The sequence below is a fragment of the Nomascus leucogenys genome, chromosome 4, assembly GCF_006542625.1.
Source record: "Nomascus leucogenys isolate Asia chromosome 4, Asia_NLE_v1, whole genome shotgun sequence".
Taxonomy (NCBI): Eukaryota; Metazoa; Chordata; class Mammalia; order Primates; family Hylobatidae; genus Nomascus; species Nomascus leucogenys.
This window is the reverse complement of record NC_044384.1, coordinates 21350026-21367358: the sequence shown is the minus strand read 5'-3', so window position 1 is coordinate 21367358 and position 17333 is coordinate 21350026. Positions and strand designations below refer to the sequence as shown.

General features: G+C 41.7%; 1 protein-coding gene across 17 annotated transcripts in view; it reads left to right on the top strand.

Annotated features, from left to right (window-relative positions):
- The window catches only part of NEDD4L (NEDD4 like E3 ubiquitin protein ligase), a 367577-nt gene that overhangs the window by 307559 nt on the left and 42685 nt on the right, over nucleotides 1-17333 (top strand). For 14 of the 17 annotated variants that reach the window (XM_030810341.1, XM_030810348.1, XM_030810349.1 and 11 more), the window contains 5 exons: nucleotides 7-126; nucleotides 1234-1431; nucleotides 8170-8247; nucleotides 9624-9678; nucleotides 15790-15848. In XM_030810341.1, coding sequence (XP_030666201.1) covers nucleotides 7-126; nucleotides 1234-1431; nucleotides 8170-8247; nucleotides 9624-9678; nucleotides 15790-15848 — 510 coding nt within the window. The remainder of the gene's footprint in view (nucleotides 1-6; nucleotides 127-1233; nucleotides 1432-8169; nucleotides 8248-9623; nucleotides 9679-15789; nucleotides 15849-17333) is intronic. The other 3 variants (XM_030810347.1, XM_030810346.1, XM_030810355.1) reach the window with 2 other exon arrangements.

Below are 17333 nucleotides of genomic sequence, written 5' to 3'. Positions count from 1 at the left end.
AAATAGCTTGCAGAAGATGGTGCATCCGGATCAGCCACAAACAGTAACAACCATCTAATCGAGCCTCAGATCCGCCGGCCTCGTAGCCTCAGCTCGCCAACAGTAACTTTATCTGCCCCGCTGGAGGTGAGATGGCTACCTCATCTAACTGGACTCACTCTGTCCTGTGACTCCCATTCTTTCTTCTCTCTTAACTCTGCCTTTAGTTTCGCAGCCACCTCCTCTCTCTGATCAGTCGTTGTGTTGGTGGTGAAGGGTGTTCTTGTGCAGCCTTTCTACCTGCTTCTCTGTCTCGCCCAGTTAACATTCCTGGACTCTCTCACCTGATTCTCATTCTCATTTGGCTAAGGCCGTGGTGACTTGTGCTGGACGTGGGCACTCTCTTTTCAGGACTTCCACCGTTCTTGTTGTGTTTCGCTTCTTTTTGCCTGTTACCTCATTAGAATTGCATAATCCCTCTTTCAAATACGAAGTGCTGATATTGAGTTTTTAAACATAGCTATTGCTTTGATCATTTGTTTTTCTTTCAACTGTAGGGTCTTTCATTCTATGGGCATACATGTTTCTGATGCATATTTGCATCTCTGCATCATGGCTGGGCATCTGCTTGTGCTCTCTGTCGTGTTTGTATTGTTTTGGTGCCATCCTTTAACATCACAAATGTCAGAATTAGAGAAGCCAAAGAGCAATGTTTGAGGTCCTAAGCTTGACTGTGTCTTAGAGACAGCTGTGGGCTTCTCCGTGCCCTGGGTCCAGATGCTGATAAGTGAGGATGGATGCTGTCTCTTCCACACTCTGATATGAATGTCATGGGTAACAACTGTGAGATTCCAGATCGTTGTCTTTATTGATGTAGCTTTTTTTCTTTTTTGTGCTCTAAAACTTGCCAATCTGTTCTTCGTTAGACTGTGAGCTCATTAAGAGCAAGGGCATGTTTTCTCCACTCTGTAAAATCTCCATCCATAATGCTTAGTACAGAACAGTATTTTTGGTACATACTGAGTAGCTACCAAAGGATGGTGGTTATAAATACTTAATATTGTTGTGTGTTTATCCAACAGAGAAAATGTAAAGTTAGATTGATTTAAAAGTAAATGAATGACAGAAAACAGGTTTTGGGGATCTTCCCTCTTGTCCATCTCCAAAGAGAAGCCTTCTACAATACCCAGGTACATTTTGGCACATTGGAATCGCACTTGCTAAGGAGTTCTAATCCTCATTGTTATTCTTTAGGGTGCCAAGGACTCACCCGTACGTCGGGCTGTGAAAGACACCCTTTCCAACCCACAGTCCCCACAGCCATCACCTTACAACTCCCCCAAACCACAACACAAAGTCACACAGAGCTTCTTGCCACCCGGCTGGGAAATGAGGATAGCGCCAAACGGCCGGCCCTTCTTCATTGATCATAACACAAAGACTACAACCTGGGTAAGGCTGCTGTTTTTATTTGGCTCCGTTTTCATCATGAAGTCTGGCATTAATTCCTTGATTTCCTTACTCAGTGTTTGTAGTTCTTGCAGAGGAGTTAGATTGACTGTAAAGGGTGTCTCCAGAGGGTCTCCTCAGCCTGCATCTGGCCCCTACACAAATGGGCGGGTGGGAGTGGGTGGGCACAGGCTGGTAGCTGTCTTTGGTATTGGTGCTGGGACTGCCTTTTCTCCTGGGAAGCTCTAGTTTAGACAGTTCACCATGCTGGATGGAAGGGTACTGCTCTGTGCTGTTAAGATTTTGTTAATTGATTCCGTCTCACAAAGTAATCTCACTAGGAGTTATAATCATTTTCAGAAAATTTTTTCTTTTGTCAGTTTCTTTTTGCACTTTCATTGGCATTACCTACCTTCTTTTGATTTGTCGCTTTAGTTTTTACTGTTCACATAGATCAGTATTCACACGTCTGAGGTACATTTTCATGCCGTTGATCATGGGGTAGGGGACGTACTGAGTGACTTTTGTTGTAAATCTGATAGCTCCTTTTTGTGATCATTTTGTCAAAATTGATTTTTCTTACCATGCAACTCTTTCACGTACTCCTGAATTGTACCCAAGAAAGAATCTGTACATTGTATTAATCTTGAGCAAAATGAGATTAATCAAAGGCGAATATGCATATCTTTGTATTTCTCTGTCAGTTCTTTATTTCTTTACTGAATCAGTGGGTGGCTTTTTCAGTGTAGTATATGGTTCTTTTAAAAGTCAGTTGGTATTTTTCTGCTATATAATCTCCATACCTGTAATTAAACTGAAATTGGTTCCCTTATTTCTGGCTATTTTTGATGCTGCAGATGGTTTTTCTTCCTGTTATGTCCCCATCGAATTGTCTAGCTAGAGTTAACCCAGGAGTTTAACTTGGTCCTACTATTATCTGTGCTACTTGCTCAAAACCGATGTTATGGGAATGCTGGTTGAGTTTTGGTGATTGTCATTGGCCCTAGCTCTTTGGTTTTGGACCAACAATAAACATACACCATTAATTCCCATTTCTAGTGATGGACATTAAGTGTGTCCATTTGATAGACCAGCAGCCTTATATTCAATAACAAGCCCTGCTCAAGGGGATTTGGGCTGTCATTTTATGCCTTGCCCATTGTGTGGTATCAGTTCAGTCCAGCAGGTCTAAAGAGCGTGCTCCTAGAATCCTTTGAACCGTGGGACATTGTGTCTTCAAGGGCATTCTTGGCATTTGGGGCAGGGACATTTGTGCCTTCAGTTGCAGACCATTTAACAAACTTGGCTCCTGCCACCAGGTGCTAATGGTCACCATTACCCCCACCCCAACATAGTGACGACCAGAAATGCCCTACACATTTCAAAACAGCCCTAAGTGAGAACCACTCTGAGAGCTCTTTCTATTTTGAAGTAAGGGAATGGCCTGCCAAGAGAATTTCTCATTTAGATCTGGTAACATTCATTTGGTAAACTGATAACTGCTTCTAAGGCATATAATAACATGTAGGTTTGACTCCCCTACTAGTCTGAAGATAATGTTACAGATTTGCAGACAAGCCAAGAGTAAGAGACGGGCAGCTCGTTGGAAAATATAGTAATGGAGTTCTTTTTTTTTATGTCTTTTTCCTTATTACCATGGAACCCCTGGCTGTCCTGCCAGTGTTCTCATTTACTATAGCACTGCTGTAATTTCAAGTCCTTAGCCAGAAACAGGCTCCAGAAATAAGGGCTAACGAATATAAAAGTAGATGGATTAGTGTAAGGAGCCACTGTGGCTTGCCAACATAAGCTATGATTTTAGTAATTTCAACTAGCTTGGTAATCAAATCCCCTAACCTTTTCACAGCCTTTCAAGCTACAACAGCAGTGTAATTGCAGCTGGGCAGATTGTATTTTAAATTAAACAGCACTCGCTTTATTTATTGCTTGCAACATTACTGAATGAAACCCATTTTTAATTTCCAGTTGTCCCTTTTTACCCAGATACTTGTTATTGACTAATTTACTGATTTAAAATTATAATCTGTTAGAACAACATTTTGTTGCTGCTGCTAGTGTGGGAAATCCTCAAGGTAACAACTGGAAATTCCACAAGTTACTCCCCTTCTTAAGCGAATTCAGATGTGCTGACACAGCTGTGTTACCGCTTCTAAACAAAGGCCTAGGCAGGACTCTCCCTGCGGAAGACACACTCTAAATTGCCTGTTCATTTTGACAAAAGATGAAGAGCCGGAGGGAAGCGTGAAGATAATTTGCAGCTTAAAAATCTGTTTTGAGTTGGTTTTAGGGTTTGCTTTGTTTTTTATTTTTGAAAGAGGAAGACAACAAATGAGAGAACAGCATAGCTATTCTTAGATTTGAGCATTAGAATAGAAAAAGGAAAAAAAACTGGTAGGACAGGTTGAAAATGATGAAAATAACACTCCTTCCCCCATCAGCCTGGGCACTGTTGATTCTTACACCACCCAGAAGCCTGAAAAGTATCAGGACATTTCCCCTCTATACATTGAGAAATTTAAAAATTTATTGAAATATGTCATGAAACATGACCTTTTACACACACAGAGATATGAAGGCAGTATGCCATCAGTATTTGGATAAAGTTTAGCCTCATTCTCTTTTTTTTAAATTTTTTTTTTTAATTTTTGAGATGGAGTCTCACTCTTGCCCAGGCTGGAGTGTAACGGCACAATCTCAGCTCACTGCAACCTCTGTCTCCTGGGTTCAAGCGATTCTCTTGCCTCAGCCTCCTGAGTAGCTGGGATTACAGGCACACGCCACCACACCAGCTAATTTTTGTATTTTTTTTTTTTCTTTTAGTACATACGGGGTTTCACCATGTTGGCCAGGCTGGTCTCGAACTCCTGACCTCAAGTGATCCTGCCGCCTCAGCCTCCCAAAGTGCTGGGATTATGGGCGTGAGACACCCTGCCGGGCCAGGTTTAGCCTCATTCAAACAAACAGACAAAGGTTGGCTTTGTTCCCCGCGTGGGTCAGGCCTTTCAGGGAATGCATGCCGGAGACCAGGGGCTTGGGAGGGATGTGCCGAGGAGGGATGTTCCATCCTCAGCAGCTCAGAGCCCATGTATACAGGTTGAGTATCCCAAGTTTAAAGATTGTGAATCCAAAATGATCTAAAATCTGAAACCTTGTGAGCACTGACATGACACTCAAGCAATAAATGCTTATTGGACCATTTCAGATTCTCAGATTAGGCATGCTGAACCGGTAAGTATAACTGCAAATATTTTGAAATTCAAAGCCCCTCTGGTCCCAAGCATTACGGGTGAGGGATGCTCAACGCATATTAGTGTATTTGTGCCTTTCACAAGATGAAGCATGGGCTTATTTTTGTAGCAAGAAAGATTCCACCCTAGTTAAGTTGCAGGTTTGTTTTCCATCCAAGTTCAAACTAATGAAACTTATTATTCTAGGCGTGTTTGCTGGTCTCTTCCAGAATGGAAAAGATAAAGAAAAAAGGCACATTTTTTTTTATCCCTGTGTTTTATATATTTTGAATTAGGAAAGCCCTTTTTAAAAAGATACTGCTCTTTGCATCCTGTTTAAAAACACTTTGAACTTGATAGAGGGAAGCAATTTTATATTACACGTGAAAGAGTTCCCGTATGAAACTGAAGAAAGGAAGAAACAACCAAGCAGACTTTATGCATTGGATCATTTATTTTCATCGCATCGGAGACCTCGTTAGTATTCCACTTTCTTATCAGCTCTGAAGTTGTCCATAGCTAATAGAGAGCCTTGACCGCCACTTCATGTGCCCTGGCAACTAAGGAGAGATGCCTGCCTCCTTGAGTGGCTCGGTGGGAGTCAGGGTTCGGGGGTGACCACTAGCCTTAGCCCTCAGAGCTGATTCATGGCAGCTGCTGCCATTATTTTTATTATTTTTGATAATATTATAAGCCTCAAGGCCTCTGGCCCTCACAGTCTGTGAAGTCCGGGTTTCCATGCAAGGCCGCTTTAGCAGACCTTTGAAATTCGGTTGACTTTATACTTCATGCTCTGCCCCTCACTGCCTCCCTGACACTTTTCTCTAATTTCAGCTTCTTTTCACACCCCCAGCCCCCCCCCTTTAAATCACCAGCCTTTTACCAACAGGTAAAAGCTGATTGTCTTTCACGGTAGCCTACGTGTGATTCCAAGGTCAGGCTGGCCTTGTGTGTAGCATTCAGAAGCCCTGCCCTCTTTCATGTAATAGCAGTCCTCAGCTTTCTCTAAACCTGGCATGGTCATAGGCTAGGTGGAAGCCCAAGGGTCCCCCGCTGGTTGTGGCATTACCTGGTCCAGATCAGAGTTAGCATTGAGTGGGTAGCTTTTGAGAAATTCAGTAATTTCAGTTTTTCCTCTGTCTGTACTTAACCAGTCACAAATGTTTACCAGATTATCAGCTTCTTGGACCTTCTCAATCCTAAATCAGCTTAGCATATTTCTTTATGTTCTGTGTATGTCAGTGTACTGCAGAGTACTGGATTATTTTGTGCCTCTGCTTAACCTTTTAAAAAAATATATTGGGTTCAGGGTCAGTATGCATCACCAACTGCTAACAGGATTTCTTTCTTCATTTAAAAGTTCGCGTAGCTAGCAAGAAGCAAAGGCTGATTTTTGTTGTTCGTGGTCTTTTTTGATTCTTGCCAATTCCCAAGATCTATGATTATGATTCAGTGATACTATGACTTATACGGTTGACTTGGGAAGCAGAAAAATCTAGTAATTTGGCAGCAGCAAAGGCCCTATTATAAAATTGAATGAAGCTGATATCAAATGTCTTCACAGTTTACTTTTTTTAATCTTAAGCTTATTTGGTTGATAGTGTGTTTTTTTGAGTGTAAAGATATGGATTCTCCTTTTTATGTTTTTGGAGGCAAGACTCACTGCGTCACCCAGGCTGGAGTACAATGGCACAATCACAGTTTACGGCTCACTGCAGCTTTGACCGCCTAGGCTCAGGTGATCCTCCCACCTCAGCCTTTCAGGTAGCTAAGGCAGGCATACACCACCACACTCAGCTAACTTTTTGTGTTTTTTGCAGAGAACGGTTTTGCTTTGTTGCCCAGGATGGTCTCGAACTCCTGGACTCAAGCAGTCCTCCCGCCTTGGCCTCCCAAAGTGCTGAGATTACAAGTGTGAGCCACTGCATCTGGCCTTACACTGCATTTCTTTTTCTTTTTCTTTTTCTTTTTTTTCTTTTTTTTGAGACGGAGTCTCACTCTGTTGCCCAGCCTGGAGTTCAGTGGCACAATCTCGGCTCACTGCAACCTCTACCTTCCGGGTTCAAGCAATTCTCCTACCTCAGCCTCCCGAGTAGCTGGGACTACAGGCACACACCACCACACCCGGGTAATTTTTGTATTTTTAGTAGGAACAGAGTTTCACCATGTTGGCCAGGCTGGTCTCAAACTCCTGACCTCCTCAGCCTCCCAAAGTGCTGGGATTACAGGCATGAGCCATCGTGCCCGGCCTACACTGCATTTTAACTGGGTCTACATAAGTGAGAGTCAGCTCCTGGACTCTGGGTCATAATCTTTGGGCAACTTCTTGTTCTCTCTGAAACTCCATTTCCTCATCTAAAGAAACAGGCCTGGTCGGGCGCGGTGGCTCACGCCTGTAATCCCAGCACTTTGGGAGGCCGAGGCGGGTGGATCGCAAGGTCAGGAGATCGAGACCATCCTGGTTAACACGGTGAAACCCCGTCTCTACTAAAAATACAAAGAATTAGCTGGGCGCAGTGGCGGGCACCTGTAGTCCCAGCTACTCGCGGGGCTGAGGCAGGAGAATGGTGTGAACCCGGGAGGCGGAGCTTGCAGTGAGCCGAGATTGCGCCACTGCACTCCGGGTTGGGCGAAAGAGCGAGACCCCGTCTCAAAAAAAAAAAAAAAGAAAAAAAAGAAACAGGCCATGTGCCCAACCTCCTACCAAGGGTCTGTTGAAAGATCTTACTTACATCTGACCATGCCTCGTAAATCACGCAGCCTGACCCAGGATGTCAGAGTACATATTTCTCTTTTGTTGATTCTCTGTGGTATCTTATGAAGCTTATGCTTTAAGAAAAAATTTTTGTAAACTTTTAAATATTAAGGCATAAATGAGAACTTAATCTGCAGAACTTGGTCAAGAATCTCAGTAAAGTTGTATCATAACTTTGTGAGTTTGCCTGATGAAAGCAACTCTCCCTGGAGTAGCCACGTGACTTCACAGACCAGATTCACATTCTCTGCTGAGTTCAGAAGGAGTGGAGGGGAACACAAGTGCTGGAGGGGGGTGTGGCAGGGAGGCCTATTCCCTAGCGTGTTAGGCTGGTTCCCCTCACCGGGAGCTCGGGACCCATGGAGAGATTTCGAAACCATTGTCCCCACTCCCTCTTTGTGCCACATTCACTGGCACCCTCCATTCTGGTTTCCCTAGTAACATCATTGCTGGGACTCTCTTCCCCTTCCCCTTCTCAAGGTCCCAGGGAAATGGTTAACCTTTCATGTAAATATTCTTACTCTCCTCTTTCCACCAAGCACAAGAAGGAAGAGTACAGTCTGTCTCGAGAGACAGTGAGCCAGGCTTCCTGTACAAAGCAGAGATGGGACCCATCTCACGCTCCAGGCATGGACAGCCTGGTTGCCTTGAAACAAACAGCTCAAGAAGAAAAGCACCCAGTAACTGCACACAGATACTTCCACTTAGCATCTGCTGTCTTTTACATTTTTCTTGCAGGAAGATCCACGTTTGAAATTTCCAGTACATATGCGGTCAAAGACATCTTTAAACCCCAATGACCTTGGCCCCCTTCCTGTGAGTACACTGGAGACACATGGAATGGTCTGAAAATGTGTGTTCCTTTATCCGCTCAATGTTGATGGAGAGGTCCTGTGGACCTTCTGTATCTCCAGGCTTTGTGGATTTCATTGGTTTGTGTTTCTTAACAGAATTGGGTGTTCAGCTGAATTGTAATCGTACATTATAGTTCATGTGATATCCAGTACTTATGAAAGAGGTTTCTGAATTGCTAGCTTCTAGCAGAAGATAGACCTTGTACACAGGATGTTCAAGAGACATTCTCTGCAGGTGACAATTTAAGTGGCACTCATTTATTTTGTAACTTAGCAACCGCTGAGTTCCAGTCATATTGCTGATTAAGTCATCAGAACAAAAATAATGAAAATAGTATGGGAGAAGAAGTTCTAATTAATCATAGAAAGTTTCTATAAGTCATTTAACCTGCAGATTTTTAAAGTTTTTTTTCTCCCTTGTTGGTGACGGCTCAGTAGGAGTTGAGCTGTATACTTAAAATTGGATTTTGAATGAAACCTTCGCATACATCCTCCTCAACAACTCACTCTCAGTTTGAACAAGCCATAGGGGGTGACAGGGCAGTGGTTGGACTCCAAGGCCATTTTTAAATGGGAATTTTTGTTGTTGTTTTCCAAGTGTAAGAACCTTTTCGTTGCCTGGTATATTAGGGCAACATTTGAGGCTGCGAAGGTTAAGGTTCAATCATTATTCATGAGGTTATACAGGTATCCCACACCAAATCTGTTTGGTTCCTGGGTTAAAATAGAAAGAACCAGAGAGTGAGTTTAGAAAACAAAAGAAAGCATTTTTTTCCGAATCTCTTGGATTCCTGAGGTTCAGATAGCAAATATGGATAGTTCAGATAATGAGGGCATACCAGCTTTATCTTGAAAAAATTCTCCAAACCTGTTTAGTTCCTGAGCTTGACTAGCAAAAGTTCGTGGCAGGTAATACCAGTATTAGATCATCAACTGCCTGGACAACACAAATACAGTTAACCGTGTCTAACATTTTTATATTAACCCCCCTTCCCTTCCTTTAGTACTCAGTATTTATTTAATTAAATGGTACTCAACTTCAAATTCCACTCTTCCATGGAATGTTGCAGTTTCCCTTTGAAGCTTTTGAGCTAGCAGCTCATTTCTGGTTCTTCATACAGTCAGCACATCTGAGACCTGAGCATGTGATAAAGCGTGTTGCTAGACATTGTCAAGAGTTAACTTGAAATGTTCATATTTAGTTCACGCTCAATGCATAAATGTACCCTAGCAGAAAAGAGTACAAAGGTGTCCTATAGCTTTTAAATGTTGCCTTTGATTTCGGAACTCCTAGCTAATGTTTATATTTTCTCTCTCCCTTCCTTCCCCGGATACTAGCCTGGCTGGGAAGAAAGAATTCACTTGGATGGCCGAACATTTTATATTGATCATAGTAAGTAGGCGCTGTTATGGGCACACAGGTGTTGTGGGTTAGAGGGAAGGGAGTAATTCAAACATCATAGTGAAAGCTTTGTCATTTTACTCTTTATCTAGGCAGCCAGGTGTTATGTGGAGAAAATGATACCAGAGAATCAGTGCCTTCGTACGGTACTGTGCATTCACCTCAAGTTTGCTTAAAGTAGCCCATCAAACTTTCACCCAATCTGATCTTGTGACCTATTAACGTGTTTTTTTTAATTTTTAAACCACATTTTGATTGTTGATCCCTTGACTTTTGCACATTTAATAAATACACTCTGGTAATAGAAAATAAGATTAGAAATGATGATTTAGTCAAAAATCTGTGAACAGTGCTTGAAGCAGCATGTAAGTTTTTTAGACACTGCCTTCAAGGGTCCTATGGCAGGATGCCCGCTCTGACCTTATTTTCTATTCACGGCATGTTTCCTTGCACCCACAACACTAATATATATGTATTTTGTGGAAATTGTAGTATATTTGCTATAGACATTTGCTCCAGCACCTATGAATAAATGTGTGGTTTCTTGTTCCAACTAAAAGTTCAACTAATAAAAGTTTGCTTTTTAGCCAGTGGGATTTTTTTTTTCTCATTCTTTTTGGAGGTGCCATGTTCTTCATGGATTCATTTTCTGAAAAAGTATATTAAAAAGAAGCCTTCAAATAGATGTAAAATTTCAACCATGAGTGCAATTTGGTAGTATCTTGGTCTTTGCTTTCATTTGGTTCATGAATAGAAAGTCCCACCAGGTTTCCCTGGCTTCACAATTTCATAACTAAACAAAAGCACGCTGATGAGCCACCTGCTGAGAAGTCTGGCCACAAGTAATCCTCACATGTGTAGGACTGGTCACTATCTCATAGGCATAGTACGTTTTTCATATGTTACTAGGAGGCAGAGTACATTGTGAACAGAATTTCACTTTCAGGCCCTGGGGGTTGAGGGCTTATTATAAATGGAATTAAGCAAGAGTACCAGCAGTTTACAATTCAAATGAAAGTAGAAATCCTAGGTGTATTTAGAAGGGTGGGCTACCCTTTGTTTAAACGAGATATTTCAAGGTGCAGAGACTTAGTTTTTGTCTTTTATCAAAAAATGGGCAGATTTGCCAACTGTCCAGAATTTCATAGTAAGCATGAAGTATTTTTCCTGCTTTCATGTATGTGTATACCCTACTTTTTTCCTTAATATACTATTTATTTATTATTTTACTCTTAAGAGAATTTACTAAAATGAGAGAGGCCACACCTCTTTTTCCCATGAAAAACAAAATAATAGTTTCCAGCTTGGTGCAGTGGCTTACGCCTGTAATCCCAGCACTTTGGGAAGCCGAGGTGGGAGGATCAGTTGAGGTCAGGAGTTCGAGATTAGCCTGGCCAGTGTGATGAAACCCTGTCTCTACTAAAAATACAAGTAAAAACTAGCTGGGTGTGGTGGCGTGCACCTGCAATCCCAGCTACTCGGATGGCTGAGGCAAGAGAATCACTTGAACCTGGGAGGTGGAGCTTGCAGTGAGACAAGTTCATACCACTGCACTCCAGCCTGGGCGACAGAGGAGACTGTCTCAAAAAAAAAAAAAAAAAGAAAAAAGTTTCCTTTATAGTATTTTTTATACATCACAATCCCAGTTTTAAGGCAGGTGTGAATAATACTGATCATTTTACTAAAACAGGTCTTTGCTGATAACACATCTTGGTCTGTGACACATGGAGAGCATTGCACACAATATTGTGACGGTTTTCTGGCTGGAGATCTGATGCTTAGGTCAACCTAAAAAGAATGTTGTGAATGTGTGTAGTATACTGCAAGGAGCCAAAAACAGAAAAGCACAATTACAAAGGGCTATCCTAGCATGCGTTAAAATAGTAAAAATCACTGACTATTTCACTTGTGGTGTCATAGACCTAGTATAGTATATAGCAGATGCTTGATACATGGGGACTTGAAATCAGGTTCATGGAGGATCAGTGGTGAAGCTCTTAGGAAGTTGTTGTGCTTGATGAGAAAGTGAAGTGAACTCACTTGAGGAGCAGTAGGTGCCACCCCTCCAGCCCCCCACCCCCACCAGCCTAAGGCTAGCCCAACTCCGGCTTACTGGAAGGTGGAAGAAGGTAACTACCTGCTAGATGCCTGGGCTTTTCCTTACTCCTGATCAGTTCTGCAGTTACTCCAGCTCTCTGCGCAAACATTTCCTCATTTCACTTGACTAGAACAGCACCCCCGAGGCTCTATTATACTCTGTGCAGAGCCTGATGCAACTAAGCTGTGCCGATATATTTGTGGCCATTGACTTGGAGATAACAATTTATTTTGCCTTTGCACAACCATATTGAAAGATTCTGTTAAAGAGATATAGCATAAATTAAGTGACCAAAAACCATTTAAGAAAAGGATTTGTTTACGAGTGCCTCCTTAGCTGTTCATGCTGTGTTTCTACCATCTCTCCAAATTCATCAAGGTTTACTCAATGGAAAGCTGTAGGGCAGTACACGTCAATGAAACAGTTCAAGTCATTTGCCTTTCCACAAAATTCAGTCTGTGAAAACTGCAGAATACCTATCTTTTGAAGAGGCTTTATCAGGCTGACACATACATTCCAAATGGGTTGAATTACCTGGAAGATAACATTTAGGAATGTCCTTTCCATCAGAATAAAGCCTCTTTTTCTAAACAATCTTCTAGCAAAACTCAGCATCTGATTTTGCTGTCATAATGCCTACAGGACAGGAACCAGGTTATGCCTGTGTATGCCACAATGCTGTGAATGCCGTCATCTTGTAAATTGTTTAGAGTCATCTTGTCTTCCAGCATACCTGGCACGTGGGTCCACACGAGATGCACTTGTCTTTTCAATGATTAATTATTTCTGCTTTGTAAGTTTTTCCTGAGAAGTTAGACATTTTCAAGATGAACAATACTCAGCCATCTTAAAGATTTAATTTCAAAAGCAACGAATGATCGAGACCAACCTCTTCAGACTCCTTGATTCCTTTGGTTGCTGTCTATAGAATGGCTCCTGGCTCTTGGGCCTGGGGTGGGAGGTTAAAGGAAGGTCTTGAACTGAATCTCCACATCTTGTAGGAATGATGTCATTCTTCTTAAAGACCAGACAGGCCCAGCAGTTGAGTAATTGGCCACAGGTATCCTATCTACAACATTAGAAGAGAAAATTGAATTCCAGTGATTTCGTAAAGTCCTATTTTAGTCTTTCCTGTCAACAGTCTTACTAGACCTGTTCATCGTGGCTAAACTGAGTTTCTCATCCTTCCACTTCCTTCTTGTCCTTTTATTTGAAACATATCTCAAAGAGGAAAAGCAAGTTTAAACTCCAAAGTTCTTTAAAAAAAAAAAAAAAAAGGATAACTGGCTACCCCATACTTTCATACATTGACCATACTTCACTGAAGAATTCTTTATCATAACCATGTAGAAACTTATGTTGTTCCAAAAGCTTAGGCTCTTTTTAAAGGGGCTTTGTTTTCACCATCAGCTTCATTCAGTCATTAAAAAAATAATGCACTAAGTTCCTGTTACCTGCTGGGACTGATCTTAAGTGGTAGAGAGGGGGTTGCAAAGATGAGTAACACACAGTCCCTGTCCTTGGGGAGGTTAGGTCCAGTGGGAAGTAGCGGGGGCTATTTCAGGTGTTAGAGGAGTGAATCAGTTGTTACACAGAAACAGAAGAGGCAAGGACTGCATCTGCTTGGGAGGTGGTTGGGCACAGGGATGGGGCCCTGAGGGAATGGGTCACTTTTTAGATGGATGACAAACACTGAGTAGGATTGAGGCTGACAGAGCCCCAGGAAGAGTGATCCTAGGATGCGTGGAGGTGTGTGAATATGTGCAGATGCTGCCACGTTCCGAGAAACGCAGCATTGCTCCAAACAGCTAGTGTGCCGCAGGGGCGCACAGGCCAAGCCAAAGGGTATCTGCCAGGTGTGGGGGCTCGGGCTCAAGCCACAGGCAGTGGGGAGCTCCCAGGGGGTTTCCCAGAGGGGAGGGATGGGGTCAAAATCGTTCTTTAGAGAGATCCTTTTGGCAGAGCTGTAGAAGATGTCTTGAACCGGAGTTGGGGGTGAGACAATTCCCAGTGACGCCCAGAGAACAGTTCAGGGAAAAAAAATGAGCCCTCTAGCAAGAAGCTTATCAGGGATAGAGAGGGTTGGTCCGGGACCACCAGAGTGAGTGACACGGCCAGGTTCCTGATTGGGACAGTGAGTGGATTGTGATACTGCACATTGGAATGCAAGGTCACGTTACCAGTTTTGGTGTTGGGTGATCAGAGGTTTGGGTTTGGTAGAGTTAAGCTGAAGTACTTATGGGAAACCCAGATGCAGATGTCCAGGATGGAGCTTGAAGTTCAGGTCTGGTCTGAGGACTTGCGAATCCCCATGAGTCGGGAGTTATTCATTTATTTTCTGCTTTGATGGCAATATCCATTGATACAGTTATAATCCAAGTTGGTGTTTTAAGGCGCAGTTTTTACTCAGCTGTATTCCGTTTCCTTTATTTGGTTTTCTTTTCTCTTGTTTTCCATCACAATAGCAACTTTTACTTTCCAAAGTCTTCTGTGAAAGGTAAGGGACCCAAAAGTGCTTTTTGCTTCCATCAAGATTCTCTCAAACAGTTGAGATTTTTCATGTAAATTTTCTGCCAGCATGAAAACAAAAGATTCTAGAATCATCACTTGCTTTGGTAGCTTTTTTTTTTTTTAGCTTTTCCTCTGCTTTTATTAAAATAATAATAAGACTTTTAAAAATTCCTAATATGGTCATGAAAACAGAATTCACTAATTATTCTTATCAGCTCACTTACAGTGTATACAGAAAATAAACAGAATCAATATTCTTCCCCCACACTCCCCCACCCTGGTCCCCAAGACAGGTGCAGATCGGGCTGGAGCATAGTGGTACAATCATAGCTCACTGCAGCCTCCCCCTGGGCTCAAGCGATCTTCCCACCTCAGCCTCCCAAGTAGCTAGGACTCCAGGCGTACACCACCACACCTGGCTAATTTTTTTTTTAACCTTTTGTACAGATGGGTCCTCACTATGTTTCCCAGGTTGGGCCCAAACTCCTGGCTTCAAGTGATCCTCCTGCCTCAGCCCCCCAAAGTATTGGGATTACAGGCATGAGCCACTGCTCCTGGCCACTCTTTACTTTTCAAATAATTTTCTTCTTCTTTTTTGTTTTTTTATTTTTTACTAACCTAGATATCCAAAAACTCCGGAGAACCTACTCTCCCCTAGTGTGCCCCACCCCCCGTACCTTTCATGTGAGTCCATTGCACTCTCCCTCCCTCCACTCCACCCTAGTACACACACAGGAATCCATAAGGTCTTTTTAATTATGCACGGTTACAAACACCAAGTGATCTAAGGCAGCTATTGTGTATTATCACCTACACAAGTGATGGTATAGATAGCATTGAACAATCTTGTTCACATTAACTCACTTGGAAGAAAGCAAACCACCTTTTGCCAACGTGACCAAACAGAAACCATGCTCTGTAATCTTCCTCTGCTGTATCTAATTCTCTTTTTTGGACTGCGTAAACTGCTTTGATTTTTGTGTGCATATGAGTGAAGCATGTAATGGATTATTCATTTGTTCAATGCAGGACTCTTAATTGAAAGCAGTTTTTCAACACCATAAGTAAAGAGAAAAGTATTTGAAATGAGAAAAATATCCTGTGTGTGTTTGTTAGCCTTTTGGGAAACTAAGACTTTTTAAATGCCTTTTTTCAATTAAATGAAAATCAAGATCAAGTTATAAATCCTTAAAAGAACAGGGGTTTATAATCCCCATTTTAGCAAGTTATTTGCCCAAAACAGTATGAATAGATGGTTTCTCTTTAGTTGTGCATTTTTGATTGAGTGTTTTTAACTAAACAGTATGTGAGGGGGGTTGCCGTATAGAGCGTAGTTACCTGCTAACTCTGAAATACTAATTTGTCTTTAGAACACAGGGTGGGGGACTGGACAGCTTTTGAAGACTCCAGAAATACTTCCTTCTAAAACTTTCTTTACATAGAATAGATTTGAACTAATGTTCTGATTTTTTTTTTTTTTTCAACATTTTCAGATAGCAAAATTACTCAGTGGGAAGACCCAAGACTGCAGAATCCAGCTATTACTGGTCCGGTCAGTATTTTCAAATTCTGCCTCTTCAGTATAAGATTTTGGTTACACGTTTACATGTTTCTTGTGTATTACTGATAATGGTGATGTCAAGGGACTGGTGTGATTGAGTAGTTGACTAGAAACGGAGTACTTTGCTGCCATCTCCTTCTTACTGAAGTTTCCAGGTGAGGTACAGCTGCATGTGCCCTTTCAGAGATTTCATTATAAAGGAAAAGAAAACAGCTTGATAATGACAGCAGAATTAAACATTTTTCTTCTCCTTTATAAAAGCGTGGACTATAAGTATAGTCAAAATTTCCTCCCTTCCTTTTTATATGAAGCAAAACCAAGCCCTATCTTCATAAAGTGTTATCATTTCTTTAGGCCAGGAGTAGTAAATGCATGCCAAAAGTTTAAATCTTTTACAACTTTCAAAAATCTGTAGAAGTTTGGGTGAGATTGTAGCTAAGTTCAGGAGCTGGCAGAGTTAAGAGTTTTGAACTCTGCTGACCCACAGTGTTCTCATGGTCCCCTCGTATATGCCGGGTGGAAAAAGAATCAATTCTGATGCAGGCGTGGTGACCTCTTAAAACACCGTAGCACACTGTGTTCATAAGGCAGTGTGAGAACCCCACTCCCTGGAGCATCAGGAGACACTTGGTATCTCACACTTGTTAACAAGTCTGTAGAATGGGACCACACTCATCAGCAGAGAGCACACCACCAGCTTTTGTCAGTGGCTATATGAGTGCAGGGAGATAATTTGGAATTACAGGAGTTGTACTGCTATCAGCAGAAGATGGCAAATTTGGGATTCTTAGACTAGAAGAGCAAAAGGAACTGAAGTTTGTTATATCACATGCTGAGCTAAGAGGCCAGCAGGTAGATTTAAAATTCCAATTTCATGGCTTTAATCTGATTCCATTCAAATTATGTTTTGAATTAGTAAGATACGTCCATTTGAAAACTTAAAAGATATTACATTGCAAATGTGCCCTGGTAACTGACTCCCGTTAGTTACTTGTTGGATTTGTTCAGTCATTTGGGTACTATTTCCTAGGCAAAGTGCCCAGTAATACCTGGGTAAAAACAGTCAACTTTTTTCTCTATGTGGCTTAAACACTGCCTTACTCTGATGCTTCCTTTTAATATATATATTCACGGTCACAGTTGTTTGTTAGAATATTATTTTCTCTTCTACATCATTAGAACAAGGTAAATTCAAGAAACTATTCTTTTTAAGTGGCAGAAGAGTTTTGACGTAACTTTGAAGCCTTTTCAAGTATTTTTATCACTTATCAATTACTGACTGTCACTCAAACACTACTAGTCCTTATTAAATCTTACTGAAAATTGCTTAGCATCATAAAGCCAAGTAGATTTGCCCCCAAGAAAAAGCTCTCTGTTTTCTATTAATAAAAGAGCCTTGTTTATTCCTTCATTTTTATTATTATTATTCATTATATTGCTTTCAATAAGAGAATCTGTATTTAGGTAATTTTCAAC